This window comes from Cibotium barometz, chromosome 19 (genome assembly GCF_041138505.1).
Source record: "Cibotium barometz isolate CiBa-2024 chromosome 19, ASM4113850v1, whole genome shotgun sequence".
In the NCBI taxonomy this organism is placed as follows: domain Eukaryota; kingdom Viridiplantae; phylum Streptophyta; class Polypodiopsida; order Cyatheales; family Cibotiaceae; genus Cibotium; species Cibotium barometz.
Genome location: NC_141064.1, coordinates 4,651,366 through 4,670,799, shown reverse-complemented (window position 1 = coordinate 4,670,799; position 19,434 = coordinate 4,651,366). Strand labels below are relative to the sequence as shown.

Genomic DNA, 19,434 nt, shown 5'->3' with positions numbered 1-19,434 from the left:
ATAATGAAAGCTTAATCTCTGTTTTACCAAAGTCACCTGCAGATTTGATGAAGAGCTTTGATCTCTCTGTAGACTTGATGAAATTGATTTCTGTCTTCACCAGCTTGTAGAGCATGCTTGATTACCCCTTGGGCTAGGAGGAATTGAAGTAATTTGATTGGAGCCAAGAGAAATCTGCAGTTTGCTTCAGAAAAAACGCGCCGGTTCAAACGTTGATTTCTGCTTCATTTCTGCGCGGTTTGCAGCGTGGAGTGGATGAGCTTGAAGCTAATGACCTTAGCTAGCTTAAGCTAGAAGCTCATGACCTAATTTTAACTGTGCTGGATGCTAGAGACCCTCCACTGGCTGGGGGTGAAGGGGAAGAGTGAAAACTCACTAAAAACTGATTTTTTTGCTAATTATCTTACTAATCCTGATTAATTCACTAATGGGCTCATAAATCTAGTTGATTCTAGGCATGGCTCTGATACCATGTTGAAATTTGAGCTGAATGATGAGCTATGGTGGATCAAACACTAGAATCAACATAATTAACAAAGTGATTAGCAAGTGATTAAGACGTAATTAGTGAAAAATTAGCACATAGATTAATGTAGGCATGGATACTCAAAAACCAGCAAATTCTCATTAGGGCTATGCCTCATTTTATAGAGTTTACATCAAGCATCAAATCCCCTTGATTTCTCCATGATTTACTCCCTGAATATCTCCACCTTTTGCCTGATTCTCTCCACCTCTTCTCTTTTCCCAGATTATCTCCCAGAATATCTCCACACTCCTAAATTCCCTCATGCTACCCATTATTCTCTCCCAGTAGATTCTCCTAACCTTTTCACAGGTTCTTTCACAATTACATCTTCTCTTTTACAGCCTCTATCCAAGAGCTTGTTCCCACACACACCCTTTTCACTTGTATATTTCAACATGTTGCACCTTAAAAGGTAAGAGATGGTGTCAAAGTTACCAAAGCTTGAGGACCTTGTCAAACACGTATGTGAGGGGTGTAATTTGGGCAAGATACAATGACATCATTCTCAAAATATGGATTAGTTAGGATTATCTAGAAATTATAGCTTATATATAGTAATGTATGTGGACCCATGACGAGAACACCACCGATTGGGGGATATCTCTATTTTGTGACTTTTATTGATGACTACTCCATGCACACGTGGGTGTATCCTTGATGACTACTCTGTGGACCCATGACTTTGCGACTTTTAGTGATAACTACTTTAGGCACACTTGGGTGTATCCGTTAAAGGCAAAGTTAGGGGTTTTTACATAGTGATGTATGTGGGCCCATGAGGACATCAATCGAGGGATATCTGTACTTTATGACTTTTATTAATGAGTACTTCAGGCACACCTGGGTGTATCTGTTGAAGGCAAAGTAGAAGGTTTTTACATGCTTTAGATAGTTTGTTTCTATGGCAGAAGATGTGCCTACGTGTAAAGCAGACACTCTTCATACAGATCAAGGGGGGAGTATTGTCAAAGGAGTTTAATGTATATATAGCTGAAAAGGCATAAAACATCAATGTACAATACCTTATACACCTTAGCAAAATGGTTGGGTGAGAGGAATAACAGATCTCTCATGGAGATGGCATGTTGCATGGTTAAAGGCCATGATTTACCTCATGTTTTTTGGCTAGAGGCAATTATGTGTGCCACTTATGTGCTAAACAGATACCCCATCAAGGCCTTGCAGACAATTACCCCTTATGAACCTTGGAATGGGCAAAAAGCCCTCTATGGCTCATTTGCATATTTTTGGTTGTCTTACTTATGCTTTTGTGCCTAAGCAATAATGCAATAACCTGGATGATAAGGTGGTAAAACATATTTTTGTAGGATATAGCTCAGAAAGCAAAGGGTATATACTCTACCATCTAGCCACAAAGCAGATTTTGGTGAGTAGAGGTGTTGTCTTTGTTATATGTGATGCACTCCTACCTTTGTACAATGCCAGACAATCATGTGGGGCAAATGAATACTCAAAATGGTGTTGCAAATCAGCCCATATGGTTGAAATCAGCTTAAAATTTAGCCCATAGATCAGCCTATTAAATGAGGCAATTATGGATGATGTTGTGGATGAGGAAAGGGCAGCCATATAGGCATCCAATAATATGCCGAAATGGTTGTTGCAGACATTGCAGGACAACAAATTAGCTACTCATTTACCTAGTAAGACACATGCAAGTTCTCATCATGCATCTTCTTCTTTTATGGATCATGCTCTCATTGCCAATATATGCAATGAAGAGAAACTTGTTTCCTTTGAAGAAGCATAGGAAAATAATCATTGGATGCATGCCATGTAGGATGAGTATGAATCAATTATAAAAAATAACACTTAATATTTAGTAGATTTGCTTTATGGTAAAAAGGCCATTGGTACAAAGTGGGTTTTTAAGCTTAAGCATAAAGCTGATGCCACTGTTGAATCACTGCAAGGCAAGGCTTATTGCAAAGAGTTATGCTCAAGAGAAAGGCATAGATTATGATGAGACCTTTATACCCATGTCTTGTATAACTTCGATTAGGTGTATTAGTACATTGGCAGCTTATCATGGCTAGAATGTACATCAACTGGATATCAAGACCTTAAAATGAGAAACAGAACAAAATAAGAGAAAACAAAGCGAGCTTTGGGTAATTATTTCCCAATATAGTTTATGCAACATGATGATGGTATTGTGATGTTGCAGTAAAAGTAGAGTTTATGCAATGTGACGATAGTATTATGTCATCAACATAAAGAATGACAACAAGCTTGTTCTTTTTAACATATAAAATGCTTTCTCTATAGGACTATTTTGAAATCCTTGTCCAGTCAAATAGGCATGAATCTTCTAGTACCAAGCCTTGGGGCTTGTTTCAAACCATATAAGCCTTCTTAAGTTTGTATAACTTTTGTTCTTGACTGGGTTAGACAAATCCAATTGGTTAACTTACATAAACTTCTTCCTATAAGTCACCATTAAAGAATGCTGTTTTGATGTCCAATTGGTGCACTTTTTCCATCCATGGTGAGGTGCAAAACCAGTAGCAAATCTGATAGCGGTCATACGAGAAGTGGGAGTAAAAGTTTTATCATAATCAATCTCTTTTTATTGGTCTTGAATCTGTCCACAGATCCATCAACCTTTCTCTTGGCTTTGTAGACCCACTTAGTATCAATGGCTTTCTTGCCAAGTGGTAAATCCACTAAATCCCAAGTACCATTTTTGTGAATGGCTTGAATTTCATTCTACATGTCTTTAACCCAATTTGGATCTTCTTGAGCCTCTTCAAAAGACTCAAGTTCATCTACATCATGTAGAGAGAACTATGAAAAATTGGCAATATGTGCTGAAGAAATGGTTTTAGCACAGGATTTGGTGCTACTCTGCAAAGAAGCATACAATTTGCTATCCAACAAGGTGCTTCTAACCCATCTAGGCATAAGCTTAGACTCATTGATTGTTGATATTCCATAATTTATTGTGTCTTCTAGTTGATCAAAAGTTGGAATCCCTTCAGATAGTAACAATATTTATCTCCTCTTTAGGCATTCTTGGACAGTGTGTCCCAAAGACTGGCATATGGCACACCACAACCCATTCTTGGTTTTTAGTTCCTCGATCTACTTCCTGAGTTGATGTAGAGTGCTTTCCTCACTTTGAGATTTTTGGCTCATTTTTAGTGCCTCCAGTTTCCCCTTCAGCTCTACGGCACCAGGTCATCTAGTGTTGTTGCCATTGGATGTATAGAGCCCACATAATGCTCAAACATGAGATGTGCATGTTCTAGTTGGGAGGCTAGCTCTTGGAATTCCAACAAGGTGGTTGGTGGTGGTGATGGCGACTTGACTCTCCTGAATCTTCTACTGGGTGGTCATGAGATGTGCATGTTCTAGTTGGGAGGCTAGCTCTTGGAATTCCAACAAGGTGGTTGGTGGTGGTGATGGCGACTTGACTCTCCTGAATCTTCTACTGGGTGGTCATGGGCAAGGCCCAAGTCACCCATTGATGCACCATGAAGTTGCCAGGGTAAGTCAGTAGAGGCAGGCCACCAATACCATGGTTCGTGTCATGAGTTTTGACACACTCTCCCCTAGTAGCGTTGTAGCTTCCCTAGCTCATAGAGAAGGCGATCCTCATAGTTACTAGGACGGAAGGTGTGAAGGAAGGTGTTCTTTGGGGTGGCCCAATCTGCAAAGTGTTCAGTTGTTGGGAACTGATTGAACCATTCTATACAGAGTCTTCTAGAGTGGGTAGGAAAAGTACCAAGAAGGCATCTTCCCGCTCTCAAGACCATGGCTCTTGCACTTATAAATGAATCGTTGGATGTGGTCATTTACATCTTCAACGGTGGATCCTCGAAAGTGGAAAGCTTGACATTTACCCAACCCAACACGGTATTGCACCCCAAGAGGGTTGGTTGGACCAGGAGAGTTGGCTGGGCCTCTAGCATTGTTACCAAAGGTGGGATTACCAAGGTTGGCTGCCATAGGGAAGGGGGCAGAGATATTTCAATGTTAGCAAGCTAAAATGCACTATGGACCTCTCACCCAAGTTATGATCTATCAAATTCACAAGAAAAAGGAGGACAAACGAGAGGCAGACAATGAAAAACAAAGGGCAAAAGAGGCCATAGCCCCCAAGTGTATAGATATCTTCACAAGTAGCTAACCTTCAAGATGTAAGTGAAACTGAAAAAAATGGTGGAACCTACTAGCCTTGAGTTCCCCAAGAAAGACCACCTAGCTATGTAGCTAGTCTTGGTTAACCTTCAAGATGTAAGTGAAACTGAAAAAAATGGTGGAACCTACTAGCCTTGAGTTCCCCAAGAAAGACCACCTAGCTATGTAGCTAGTCTTGGTTAACATTGGGGCTAGTCACAATAATTGGACCTCATTAAGCCACCCACCCCTCACACCATCTATAGCAACCATTACTAAGATAGTAAACAATTCTCAATCCATGATTGTTGGTTGTTTTGAAGTAGAGTTTTAATTGGATTTAAACTTGTGTCATGCAAGTTTTATGTGACCCCCACATGTACAATGAAAGATTGTATTATCCTTAGAAGGGGATGGATCACAACCCCATTGATTGCGTAGTTAGCTAGCACTTGAGCTATCCTATTACCATACTCTTGGTAGACAAGGGCACCCTGAACCTTTCAACATCTCAAGCCTCGTCGTCCAATTACACACCATCACCTAAGGTAACCCCTATCACTCAATCATCACCACTTCTCACACCTCGAGGTGTTAGCCACCCCTTCCAACTATTATAAAGATCCAAAACCTTGCCGACAAAGACGAAGACCACCCCCGATAAACATCAACAACAAGGAACAAGGAACCTTCAGGGAGGTCACTAAGAAGGAGTGGGCACCCAACACCAAGGTAAGTACGATGCCTTGGCACCTATTTGGAAGCCTACCTATGAGCACAAATTTGCCAAATGGGAGTCTCTCTCTCGCCCTCTCTCATTGTGATCCCTCAACTTCTAGACTTTGATGATTTTCTTGTACATATTGGGTTACACTTTTTTTCTCTAAATAATTTTTGAAATCCTCTAAATATATATTACGAGTATTTAAAAAAAATAGTAATCAAATTTACACCAAGTTAAATGATAAAAATGTCAGCAATTAGTAACTATGACTACACATGGACAAATCTATGACTACACATGGACAAATTCCACATTATTGAGGTACAATACATGCACCTATTGCAAAAATTATGCATATCAATAAATATTTACCACGTTTTGCGAAAAAATGCATCAAACGATTGAACATTTTGGAGCTTACACATATGCAGCATTATTGGAACACAATACAAAGTTATCGATGCAAGTCCTGAAAAAGTGGAAGTTTCTTTTAAAAGGAAATACAACCCTTCAAGCAACGAGATGATGGTGCCACTAAATATAGACAAAAGGTATGCCCTACGCAAAACATTAACAGTTCTTTGTTTTACTTATTTTTTTATATATAAAAAGAGGGTATGCTAAATCATGCATCTAAAAACACCTTTTATATTTGTAACTATCACGTGACAAATTACTTGGCTCAAATTGATTACACATCAAAATTATAAAGGCAATTAATTTTTCCTTCATGTCCTCCATGGCCCTTGTTTACCCCATTTCATTGTGGTCTCCCTTGTGCTATCACAATGAAAATGTTGCAAGTTGACTCTCTATGTAGTTTTTGAATCTAAACTGGGATCTTCTTGTATGTGGCAATAACCTAAAGAAGGATTCCGCAAACAAATATTTTGCTTATTCCTCCTAAGCTATCCAAGAAATATGTTTTAGACACGTTTAGGTGAATCATTATAGATTGCATGAAGTATAAATGTGAAGCATGCTTTGAATACTCATTGAGCTTTGCTATCATGTTGATAGCCACAGTCTGATTTCGGCTAGATCTAGGATTTAGCTCATTGAATTAAGTTTTCAACTTGCTTGCATATTTAAGATTCTCCTTCATATTTTGCGTCCTGTTATGAACCTTATGCAAAATGATTGTATTATCCTTTACACTTTTGTACTTCAAAAATATTCTTTTTGTTTTTGCATAATTGGGTTTAGTGTTGACAAAACCTTGGACATGCAAATACGATAAGGTAATATGTAAGAGGACATGGATAGATTCAAGGGGGTGGAGAAGTACCTCAAAAGGGCCTTAAAAGCATATATGCAAAAGGTAGAGGAGGAGAAGTACCTTAGAAGCATATATGCAATAGGTAGAGTACCTGAGAAGCATATATGCAATAGGTAGAGAAGTGGAGAAAGAAATACCATGAGAATAATGCATAAGCCACTACATACAAAAAGGGGTTGCAATAGGTGTTTAATAATGTTGTGGAAATATGGACAAGGCTAAGGAAAGTGAGAAAGATAAAGTTATTAAAAAGATTGAGATTCTAGGAAACGACATGAGTCCAAAATTAGACCACACATTCGTATTGCAACCTACTTCCATTTAAAAGAGTGGAAATGGTTCTCACCTAGAAGACCGTGTTGTTTCGTTGATTGTAAATAATTAAACACATGCTTAGCCTTTTGCTTTTTGAGTGCTTTTTTCTGTTATTAAAACTATTGAAAATTACTTCCTTTGGCCTCAATTGCAAAGTAAAGTTTTGAGAGTGTTTGGTTTGCTAAAGAATCAAGTATGACAAGTATGACAACTAAATGCTTAAAGTATACTCATCCTCTTAGTTCCATTCTCTTGACCAAAATAGATAAATCAAGATTCTTGATGCCAAGCACACAAAAGACTGGCTGCATATCTATCCTTGAATGCTGGGCTAAAGCCACGTGCTCGCGTCTCTGTGAAAATCCATCTTGTGCTCTGAGGTCAAGGCCTCCCAAGATCGGGCTGCGACGAGCGGAGATCCTAGCCATGGGAAAATCCTTCCAAGGCTCACCACCCGAAAGAAGACCTCGAACAATCAACTTGCCCAATAAGGCTCAGCTGTTAATGGAGGGGTCGATGATGCCCAGCCCCCCCTCTGCGTTGCGGCGGCTGAATGATCAGTCTCCAGGCCACCTTGGCCCGAGTAGGTCTCCCATCATTGCCAACCCACATAAAGTTTCGGATCAAATGTTGACCCTGACCAATATAGGCATGGGAGAAAGACAAGCACGAGGTGATGTACCACATGGTAGCGAGAAGAACCTGGTTTGCCAGCCAAGGAAATCGTGGTAGAAATCTAGTATAGCACCTTCTTCCAAATGCTTAGAAGAAGAGGGGCAAGTTGTGGCTCAAGCGAGATGTCAATGCCAACCTGGCATACGAGATAATGAATTGGGGTGCCCCTCGAGACCCACTAAAAAGCCTCAACTGGCCGCTGCTGAGACGGGGTGGGGGTGATGAGCCAACCCAAAATCCACAGAACTTGTGCCAGTTGATTTGTGCTTCGGATGCACGCCAAAAAATCTCAATCTCTTGGCGAGTCTCTGGAGGTTCCCTTTGTCGCCCGACAGGTATGCTGCAGTGTCATCGACGAACTGAGAATCAAGAAGCTCCTTCTCCGCTCGGATGGAAAGACGTAGTCTCTGGAGTCCGGTATCTTGGGCGGAGAGAAAACTACTTATGGACTTGGTGACGAATAGGAAGAGATAAGGTGCTAGAGGGCACCCCTACGAGACTGAGCGAGAAAGCAGAAATCTATCACCTCTACCTCCTTGAAAAAGAACTTGGCTGTGTGAAGTCGAGTATAGTCCCGATACACTTTGGACCCATCCTGCACATCGTCCCCTCTAGAATGCCCCAATCTACTCTGCCATAGGCTCTTCCAAGTATAGACCGTCTCCTCCGGGAAACCCATCTTGCACATTGTCCCCTCTCCAGAAAGCCCCAATCTACTCTGTCATAGGCTTTCTCGAAATTGAGAAGGAGCATAATCAGATCCTATTAATGCATCTTGGTTGACGTGATTGCCTCCTAGAAGGTGAAGATGCTGTCAAGAATACTCTGATCCTGAATGAAACTGTGGTCTGGGTACCATGAATTGAGTTGGGGAGAAAGGGCTGTAGTCTTTGGCTGATGGCCTTGGCTAGAATTTTGTAGGCAATCCCTAGTTGTCAGGTACGATACCGTATGGTTTGTACGATCCGTACGGGAAAATACGGTTCGATATAAATTTTTTTCTTATCATATGATAAAATATGGTGTTAAAAAAAAATACTTATAAACTTAGGTATTTCCAAGTCCAGATATGGAGTATTTTAGAAAGGAGGGAAGCATCCTAGTACAGAGGAAGCTCAAACAGCCATAGATAAGCAAAAAAAAAGACCATTACCTCCCAAAAATTTTTTTTTTTGGAGAAAAGTTTATTTTTGAAAAAAAAATCGAAAAAAAATATTTTTTCTGAAATAATCCGAACGAGTACGTATGGTATTGTACCGTACGGTATTTCGTACGATAAGTTGTCGTACGCTGTATGGAAACAACCCTGTCCACGACCCTCCTTGGGAATCAAGTAGATCAAACCCTCGTACAACCTCTCTGACATGGCTCCTGTAACCATTATCTCGTTGAAGGCAGCCCTTCCATGTGATCCTAGTGACAAAGAAATATAAGGAGGCTGGATGTCCGTCCTCTCTTCGGCATTTTCCCCTTGGTAGTGAGGGCAGGATGGAGATAGTTCCCGATGGCAGAGGGGGGAAGCATTCCTCCGAGGTGTTGTATGTTCCGGCACTTGGTTTTCATCTGTTGTCAGTGCATCAGGTTTGCAAGACTGGCGTATGGGTGGAGTTTGATGAGCATTTTGTTGCTCTCCGGGACAAAGCAACAGGCCAAGTGGTTTGGGAAGGCGGAGTGGAGAATGGAGTTTACAGGCTTTCAGCACTCTCTCTCCCAGGTCCAGAGGTTTGTGATGAGTGGCGGTCTGGTAATGGCCACTTAAGTGTGGATACGCTGCAGGTATAGGCTTTCCGAGACCAGATGGTGGATAGCTTACCAGTAGATGGCAGCAATTGGCAGGAACTTTCCAGTACTGATGTTGGTAGTTCTTGTGTTCGTCAGTCAAAGGAAGCTGAACAGGTCACTTATGCTCTGATGTCTCATAGTATTCGGGACAAAGAACCTCCAGTAGTTGAGGATGTTCTTTCCACGGGGACCTTTCGGAAAGCCAAGCAGGTGGCAGGTGCTTACTTGCAGAAGGAGGTGGTTTCTCCAGGCTGTGTGGTTCCGGATTCAGAGGGGGTGGTTGACAGGTTTCAGAAGGCCCTGCGTGGTCTTCATAAGGTTTCCAGGACTTGTTTGTGCACCGTAAAACAGGTGTTGATCCTTGTGAGCAGTTTGATGCCTTTTTGACTCAGAAGCTGTATGGTTCATTGATCTGGTTGATGGACACCAGATTGGACGGGAGCTTCCTGATGAGGCGGTTGAGCTCATGGTTGCGGATGTCTCTTTGGGAGGCAGGATTGCGTTTCCTGTGGTTTCTGCGGCATGCGAAGGATCATGGACTCTTGTACACAGGAGGGGGATTGTTGGATGGAGTCCGACTCCACGGTTGGAGTGACTCAGTTTGGGGAGGAGATCCGGACACGAGGAGCTCTACTTCAGGCCCAGGAGCAGTTTTATGGAGTAGTAGGAGACAGTCATCTTTTGCCTTGTCGAGAATAGAGGCAGAGTACCGGGCTGTTTGTGATGCTGCTTGTGAGGTGGTGCGGATGCAGAGGTTGCATAGCAGGTTTGGGCTTCCACTGGAGGAACCCATGGTCATCCAGAGGCACTTTGTTCGTGAACAGATCGTTGCTGATGACATCTTGCTGGAGTTCTGTTCGACGGAGGACAGTACGGTGGACCTCTTCACGAAGTCGCTATCTCAGGATTTGCTCGGGCGGCACCCCAGCTCCTTGTGGTTGGTTACACAGCCAGGAGCTGAGAGGGGGTGTTAGAAGTCATCTCCTGTCCAGTTTTATACACCAGGGCCTTTGTTGTGGGTGTGCCCGCCCTTATTAGGTGTTTTATCATTTTTCCTCACTCCCCGCATTTTTTCCCTATTTTTTCCATTTTTTTGTGGCTTGGGAGGCAGCCCTGAGTTGGCAGGAGGATCCATTTGTTGGCCAACTACATCAGATGTGTGTATTGGAGCTCGCCGACTGTACCTGATGCAGTCGTGGACCCTCAGAGCTGGCCGACTGGCTGCATGCTGCTGGCCGACTGCATATGCAGTCGTGGAGCCTTTTTCAGCAGGCCGACTGCACTTGGGGGGGCATATAAATAGGCCCCCACCCCCATACCACTCATTGTATCATATTCCGGATCTTGTGTATATCAGAGCAGAGTTACACACCTACATCTCTCTCTCTCTCTTGTGCTGTTTTTCTGCCTGCGTTTTTTGCTCGTGTTCCCAGATCTGGTCATCATCTCCGCTGCGTATTCTGACACATCTATCTGTATTATGCATTATCCAAAGCGCATTAGCATGATTTGCGATCCAAGGAGGAGCAAGCATTTTGATATAGACCCTTTTAGCTGTTAGTTCATGTAACCTTGTAGCATGAGGTGGAGCAACCTGCTAGTCCTTCAAACGCTGCTCATGATTTAGCGGAGGCAATGACTGAAAAAGGCTGCAAGAGGTTGCGTATGAGATGCCATAGAGGCCTGTAGTGCATGCCCAACCCATACCTCTGGCATGCTTCTGGGAAGGAGATAACATAGCCTTCATCATTGAGCACATCACATTATTTTGTGAGAGGAAGAAAGATTTCCGTGGTTCAAGAAGGCCTAACAGAGCATGAAACAGCCTACTCCAGTGTATGCTTTCTATGCGCATGGTGTTTCCAACATTTGGTGATCTTCCATGCCATTCCAGTTTCTCTGTTAGCAATTTCCAGTCCATGATTAACCTAGAGGTGAAGGGGAAGCCTGGTATTTTCTCTATAAAGTGCCCAAAAACCACCTCCCATTAGTCAGGGTTCCATGCACCAAATGTGGCAGACTTCAAAGTGGTGCACATGGCTGCTAGCATCTGTGCCCAAGGCTGTTTTTGAGCGTCAAAATCAGCAAGCAAAGTGGCTTTCCTGGCAATGACATGAGTATGAATGTCGAGAATGTTGATGCTCCTATGATTTCTTGGCATATAGAGTTTGTCCTTTCGCAGCAATCTGAGGCCTTGTATACACACACACACACACGCGCGCGCACACACACACACACACACACACACACACACACACACACACACTTTTTTTTTTTTTTTGTAAATCCTTGATTTATTTACAAGTGGGAAACCTCTAAGCGAGGAAAACCCAGAAAAAGAAGAGTAACTATAGGCTTCACTACCTAGAAGCAATCAAAGTAAATCCTATAAGCATCAAGAGTGATGTCCCCAGCATCATAAGCAAAATGAAGCGCGTGACCAAGCGAGAACTTGAAGTAATGGAAGGGATCAATGTCATTGGCTTGGAACATGAGGTTGTTCCGAACATGCCATATGGTCCAAAAGACCCAGAATCGGACCCAGCTGAAAAATACAGCAAACTGAGACTGTGATGCTTGTAACACCCCAAAAAGCCAAAACCGTCTGTGAAAAATGCCCGAAGGGAAACGAAGGCGAAGAGTAGTCGAGACCCGGCGAATGAACGATCTGGAGCATACGCAACCCCATAGTAAATGTGGGACAGTCTCCTCAGTAGCTTTACATCGGACACAACGTGAAGGCGCAATATGACGTGCATGTAACAAGCTACCAACAGGAAGAGCACCAACCAAACAGCGCCACAAGAACAGGCGTTCTTTGAGAGGCAGATGACTTTTCCAAATGCGAAACAATGTACGTTTCCACCACATTGAAGATTTGGAGAGAGACCATAGCTGATTACCATGTCTGACTATCCATGCATCCGATTGCAAGAGGGCATAAACTGTCCCAGCTGAAATACATTTCATAGCAGTGGTTCCAAGATTCCAATCAGATAGACGGGAATCCACATTCAAGTGAGGTAAAGGAGAAATATCAGCAATCATCCGCTGAATTTCTGTCCAAAGATGAGAATAATGGGATCCCAATTGAAAACGATCCGCTGCAACAGAGAAAAAAAGAACCTGACCAGTGTCATCCACCACCTGATGTATCTGACATATTCCTTTTTGAGATAGAAAATATGCCTGACGAGGTGAACGGTCAACCAAAGTGGAAGAAAATACATGACTCCAATGCAAACTCTCTAGCCGCAGGGAATTGCCCATCAAAGATCGGGAACCATGCCATATCATATGTGAAGTAACTTCCTTCCAATCAATAATGAGAGAAGAAGTGAAAGGACATCCCGGAATGTGTCCTTCAAGTTTTCCACATATAAGATCCCAGTATGTGGGTTGCCAATGACCATAGAATGGCGTGACAATATGCTGACACAAATGGGACACCATGAGAGTCCAGGGTTGCTGTATTCAGCCCTCCAAGGCGCTTAGGAGAGCATAACTTGTCCATGGATAACAATCTGAGGCCCTTTCCACGAGATGAAGTGCGCCAGAAATGCGCCAATATACTTGACATAAGGGACTTCAAACGGGATTGAGACCAATATAGCAAAGGTATATAAACTGCACATAAGCTACAAGAATGCATTGCACAATTCTAAGACGCACATGAAGCGGCCAAGTGGACAACTTCCAATAATGTAACTTGGAGTGCAAGCGCTCGGCTACCCAATCCAATTTCCGTGTAGCCGATACAGTCAAACCCATCGGATAACCCAAATGACGAACTATAATGTTCGGAGGAACAAGTTCGCCTGGCCAAAGCAGCTTATGCCAATCATACTCAGTCAGAGCCAATAGTTTGGATTTACGAAAATTCACTTTGAGGCCTGCTGCCAATCCAAACAAATGAAGAGTGTGCATAATTTGTTCCACATCATCTTGGTGATTGCGAGGCATAAAGAGAGAATCATCTGCATAAGCTTGCCCAATAAAATGTTTCCCAGAACACACACACACACACACACACACACACACACACACACATTTTTTTTTTGTAAAGCTTCATGTCATTAATTACAGGTGGGAATCCTCAAAACGAGGAAAACCCACCAAAAAGACCATATACAAGGGAAACTACTAGAGTGTTCACTATGTTCAGTGTGAACATAGTTAAACATCTAAAAACAATCTGTAAAAAGAGCATACAGAGATGAGTCTATCTCATGAAGAGAGAGACAGTCATATAAAGATTGCTGAAGAGAGGAACGGAAGAATGAGTAAGCATCCAAATGAGGCCCAGCAAAAACTATCCTGTTGCGAGACTCCCACGTAGTCCATAAAGCCCAATAGCGAACCCAATCAAAGAAGACTTTATAGGATCTAAGGGGTGAGGGGAGAAGACCGAAGATCCAAAAGTATTTCCCAAAGGGTGCCTGTCGGAAGCAGGCTCTCAAACGTGTAGCAATCCGATCCAATAAAGTCCTGGTGAGAGGACAACTCCATAAAAGATGAAAGACTGTCTCTCGAGAAGCACCACAACTATGACAAGTTGAAGGTGCCAAAAGTCGCCTAGCCAAGAAAAGGCCGACTGGCAAGACTCCAATCAAGCATCTCCATAAAAAAAGTTTACTTTTCAAAGGTAGACTGCATTTCCAAAGAGAATGAAGCCGCTGTTTCCACCAAGCCTGACTTTTATGAAGATGCCAAATCTGATTCGCATGTTCTTGAACCCAAGAGGCAGGCAACAAGAAATGATATATCGAATGAACCGAAAGTTTAGCCATTGATAAAGGGCCTCGTGCAGGTTGTTCTCTTTTAAGGCTCCAATCAACCAAACGATCAGAACGATCCAAATCTGCAATTGGTTCAAAAGGAGCAAGAAGCTCTCGAATAAGCTGCCAGATTGATCTATAATGCATCCCCAGACCAAATTTCCTGGCGGCAACCACAAAAGAAAGCACATGGCCAGCAGCATCCAAAACATCATCAATAAGATAAACTCCTTTCTTTGAAAGGAAATATGCCTTCCTAGGCTCACGTAGAGCCAGGGGTACATCAAAAGCCTTCGACCAATGAATACTCTCAAGGCGATACACACACACACACACACACACACACACACATATATATATATATATTTATATGGACTTCCAATTCCTCAGCCATATCATTTACATACGTTTACAATTCAACAACTTAAACTAAGCGTGTCTTGAGCTTCTTTTATCCCCATGTAGCTGCATAGGATAGTGTTAATGAGAGGATGGTGGCAAACATATCTTGTCCAATATTTTCAATAGATTGCTACGAATATTACATTAGTTCGTCCCTTTAAAGCAAAGAGACCATTAGTCTTACCAACTCCACGTTTACTTCCATTTGCAGCAGTATGCCCGGATAAAAGCTTGCCAGATCTAGTGCACTGGCCAGCATCAAGCTTATGCTCTTGAAGGAGCAAAATATCCATGGGACCATCCGTAATTGCGGGGTGAAGCTGGTTCCTAACGACCTGCTTCTGGTGGCAAGGAAAGATGCCACCAAGTCCCTACACATTCCATGCAACAACTTTTATGGTAAAGAGGGAGAAAACATGGCACCAGATCTAGTTTGGCACCTCTCATAGGTGTGCACTACCTTTATAAGGGCCAGAAAGTTATCAGGTGTGATGGCAATTGAGGAGCATAAGACATCATCGTCAACATGGACATCATCACCAAGATGCTGCAAGGCATGTATATCTGACTCATATGCCTGCACACTCTCTTGTATGTTACCATGCAATACATCTTCATGTAATAAATCCCTATGTAACACATCCTACTGCGAACGTGGTGCCTTAACAGCTGCATCTCGCCCACTATAATGGGATCTCACATGATTATCAGGTGGATCAAGAGTGGGCACATGTCTATCAACCTGTCTATAAAGCCAAACAAAATACATCCTCATGCAATAAATCCCTATGTAATACATCCTGCTGCTGCAAAGGTGGTGCATTAACATCTGCATCTCGCCCACTATAATGGGCTCTCATGTGATCATCAAGTGGATCAAGCGTGGGTGCATGTCTATCAATCTGTCTATAAACCCAAACAAGCTGAGGTTTGGGGGCAGTGGGGGGTTGTGGGATGTGTCGCCTAGGGGACATGTTTGTGTTGTAGGGCGGCCCCTAGCTTTGGGACTGTCTCGCAAAGTGGCCCTGTTGTCGGAAGACACGGCACTGGTCCAGTCTACTGGCAATCTTTATCCGCTGTTTGAATAAAGAGCCATATGGTCCGGTCTACTGACAATCTTCATCTGCTGTCTAAATAAAGAGCCATCTGGTCTGGGCAGCATCACATGATCATCTGTAAAGCATCACATGATCATGTGTAAAACATGGGTCACTAACGAGTATCATGACTCATGTACCCCATCAACACTGGTATGACAACTGCTGCTGCTCTACAGTCATGGAAGGTGTCTCTAGAAGGGCGGGGTCTTCGAGAACCTGCTGTCCAAAGGCTGACCCTATGGAAGCCAAAAACTTCCAATAGATCCGTGGGAAACCAGGAAGCCTGAGGAAGATTGGACAAAAGTTGCGATCCTCCAGCACTGGGTCGAAGTTCCAGTGGTATCGGAAGAAGAAGAGTTTCCTCGGGCCAGGAAACAGGATGCTCTCAAGAGTCTGTGAGGTTGCCTCCTCTGAATCGACTTTAAAGAAGGCCCTTCCAAGCAAGTGGGCACCTGTAAAATACGAGGCAAGTTCTATGGGAAGTGCCGCCAGGATCCAATCTCTAGCCTAAGAGCAGAAAGGAAGAGGCTTGAAATCTTTCCAATGAGTGTGGTCTTGACTTCTTTATCAAAATCTGCCTGTAAGGTCCTAAGAATCTGCCTGTAAGGTCCTAAGCTTGTCTTCGAAAATATGTGCTCCCTTGCTGAAGAAGATTACTGAATGGCCTTCAATTGTCTTGGATGATTGAGCGTGGAATGATTGGGAATAGAAATTGCCAGCTACACGAGGAGGTGTCTTGATGTAGGGCAATTTTACCCTTGATTTGCAGGTCTGCGATTTTCTTCCCCTTTTGTTGCCTATGGCAAGCCATCTGCAGGCTGAAACAAACGACCACGACCTACCTATATAGGACCTCCATGACAGACGGAGTGTGACCTGCCTCTCAGCGCCTCCGGAGGTCTCCTAGGGCACCAAGGCCTTGACCTGTTGCCGTTCCTTATGATGGATGCTGATTGAGATACTGGATGCTGACGCTGGGCAATTAGGTTTTAGATCTTTAGTTTGGCATGCTTACATTTTCATTAAAAAAGCTTGCAAGCTTGAAGCCCACACTCAAGAAACCTTGCTGCAATAATGACTCCAAACTAAATTCCTTGTGTCTTTTTTTTCCATTAGATTTTGTGGCATGAGCCTCTAGTTACTATTGTAGATCTAAGTCAACCATGCAAAAGACAAAGCAATTAATCTTGAAAATCTTTTACTTGAGCGTTATCTTGCTTGAATATCTAAGTCTTTGGTTTGAACTAAAGTTTCTAATTTCATTCTCTCTTTAGGTTTGTTCTCCTTCGCGGAGATGCAGGGTTTTATAGTTATGGGATTTATGAACATCTTGGTGATTGGATGGACTTTGATCTGAATCAAACTCGCATTGCATTTAAGCTAAGAAAGGACAGGTTTGTGACATTCCCACTTTTTGTTGAAAAACTTGATGTGGTTTTTCTAGTCATCTTTTACATTTAGATTCATGGATTATGCCACTTTTTCCCATGGCCATTCTTGTTCAAAGAGAACCGCAGATGTCATGCTTCAAGACTTAACAAAATTTCATAAGTAATGTAAAAAAATATCAACTTTGTTGTATAAAAAGGCTAAGTTTTCCAACCCGTGCTAGCCTAGTTGGTTAGGGTGTTCGGTTTCATAGCAAGAGGTCGCAGGTTCAATCCCACTTGCAACATTGTTTTGAGTCATCTTGTAGCTAATGTATATATATATATATACGGTGGTATGTGTGTGTGTTTTGAAGTGCACTTGCACATATGAATACACTTAAGGTCTCTCATTCAATGAACATTATAGAAAAGACAACATGACACAATGGAGTGCAGAATACTCAGGGCTCAAACCATTAACCTCTTCTTTTGTCATTGTTACAAGGCTACTCATAGCACCGTGCACACTCAGCAGCGGTCACAATGAGAGAGTCCGACAGAGACTCTGCTAGAAGCTAAATGCGAAGATATAAGATGTAGTACACTTGACTAGCACACAACATGGCACACAACAATGGCTCAAGTGCTCAATAGAGAGAACTGCAAGATAAGCCCTGTTCTATGAAGTCCTTCCCAATTTTTTCCCTTAACACACAGGTGAAAAGAAGGTTAGTCCCAAACCAAATCACGAGGAAGCAAGCTAGCTCATCTCCCGAACCGTGATTGGTATCCACCGATCTCCCTCGAGCCAAGGCTAGGGCTTCCGTGTCTAACTCTGGTGTCCCATACCACCAAAGCCTGCCCGAAAGCCTTTGACACACCAACCTACGTACTCGCCAGGGGCATGCCATGGGCAAGCATGCTCTCTTGGCCCAAGCCAGACCTTCACAATTGTATCTCATAATAACCCAAGCTCTCACTTATATAGTGATAACTATGCCATAAATAGCTACCTTGCTATAAAAGGTCATTAAGCTTGTTTCATCAATCCAAGAACCCTAGCCAAGTATCTACCTGCTAATCCCTAATCTTGGGTCCCCGTAACCCACTAGATTAGGTCCCTAATCCGTAGTTTAGCGTCGAGGTACATAACACGTTCCCCACTCTGGAGAGTCCTTTTGTAAGCTTGGAAAATCCGGTGCCTTAGTGACTAGCGGTGGATTTAATGTTGATGCGTAGCGGTTGAATGGCATGATCGATTACCTTTGGGTTCAATTGATGTCGCTTGGGAGTTCTGACACTTCAAAGTTTTCGATCCACTTGGGGGTTTCGGATCCGCTTGCATGTTGGGCACCCTTAGTGGCTACAGAAACACAAATTTAGCTTGTGGTGGCCCACCATGTTCAAGGATTCCAAGGCCGTTCTAACAGGTCCTATTGGTTACCTCACGACCGCTACCATCACTCAAATTATTGACCCTCCTCATCCATCTGTCCAAACCCGTCGTTCCGATCCTCTCATCAATGGGATTCCAGCCATTGAACTCGGTAGTGCCACCAGGTCTCTCTTGGCCCCATGCTCATCTTCATTGAGCCACCATTACCTACATATATACGCCATTTTTCACACACAAAAAAAAAAAACCGAGAGCTTTCCCTCATCCACCTTCCATTTGTTTTGTTTTTCGGGAAAAAGATCCTTCTATTAGTTAATGAAAAAACAGCCACAAAGGGCTAGATACAACGATGAAGGGCTGAATATGAACTCGCCTCATTTAAGGACGGGAACCAAATGATCAAAAGGGGAAGAGACGCTTCTCCTCCGGCTGGCCGCTCTATGAGGAGAAGGATATGTCATAAGGGGGGGGGGGGGGGGGGGGGGGGGAGGGACGAACAACCACACAGGCGGTCGGCACTCCCATATCCATAGCCGCTAGAATCTCTTCCTTGCCACCTTGGCCAGTGCTAGGTCTGTGCCAGTCTCGTGCCCGAAAACCAATCACCCTCACCCTCACTCTCACCCTTTGCAAGGTGCAACCACTGAAAACCTCTAAGGGGAGCTTGGATCTCTCTAGTCTGCCATGGGATCCAATAGAAAAAGTGAGCAGACCACTACCCTCATCTGCTCCGTGGATTGCCATGAGAATATCGTGTCTGGTAAACACGCCTAGCCATATTGGGGGGGTAAGGTCTGGGATAGGAGTTAGCCACTCCTGAGGGATAGCTGAGTGGATGTTGATGCTGAGCCTATCTCTACCCTGGGTCCTTGTCATACCTCTCTCCTGCATCTCTGGGGGTAACTTCCTGTGTGTGATCCAATCTCCAAGAGACCTGGCTG

General features: G+C 43.2%; 1 protein-coding gene across 3 annotated transcripts in view; it reads left to right on the top strand.

Moving 5' to 3' along the window:
* Positions 1–19,434, top strand: part of LOC147628123 (uncharacterized) — a 230,797-nt gene that overhangs the window by 27,741 nt on the left and 183,622 nt on the right. For all 3 annotated transcript variants that reach the window (XM_086813146.1, XM_086813145.1, XM_086813144.1), the window contains exons 5-6: positions 5,828–5,947; positions 17,002–17,121. In XM_086813146.1, the coding sequence (XP_086669272.1) occupies positions 5,828–5,947; positions 17,002–17,121 (240 nt within the window). The remainder of the gene's footprint in view (positions 1–5,827; positions 5,948–17,001; positions 17,122–19,434) is intronic.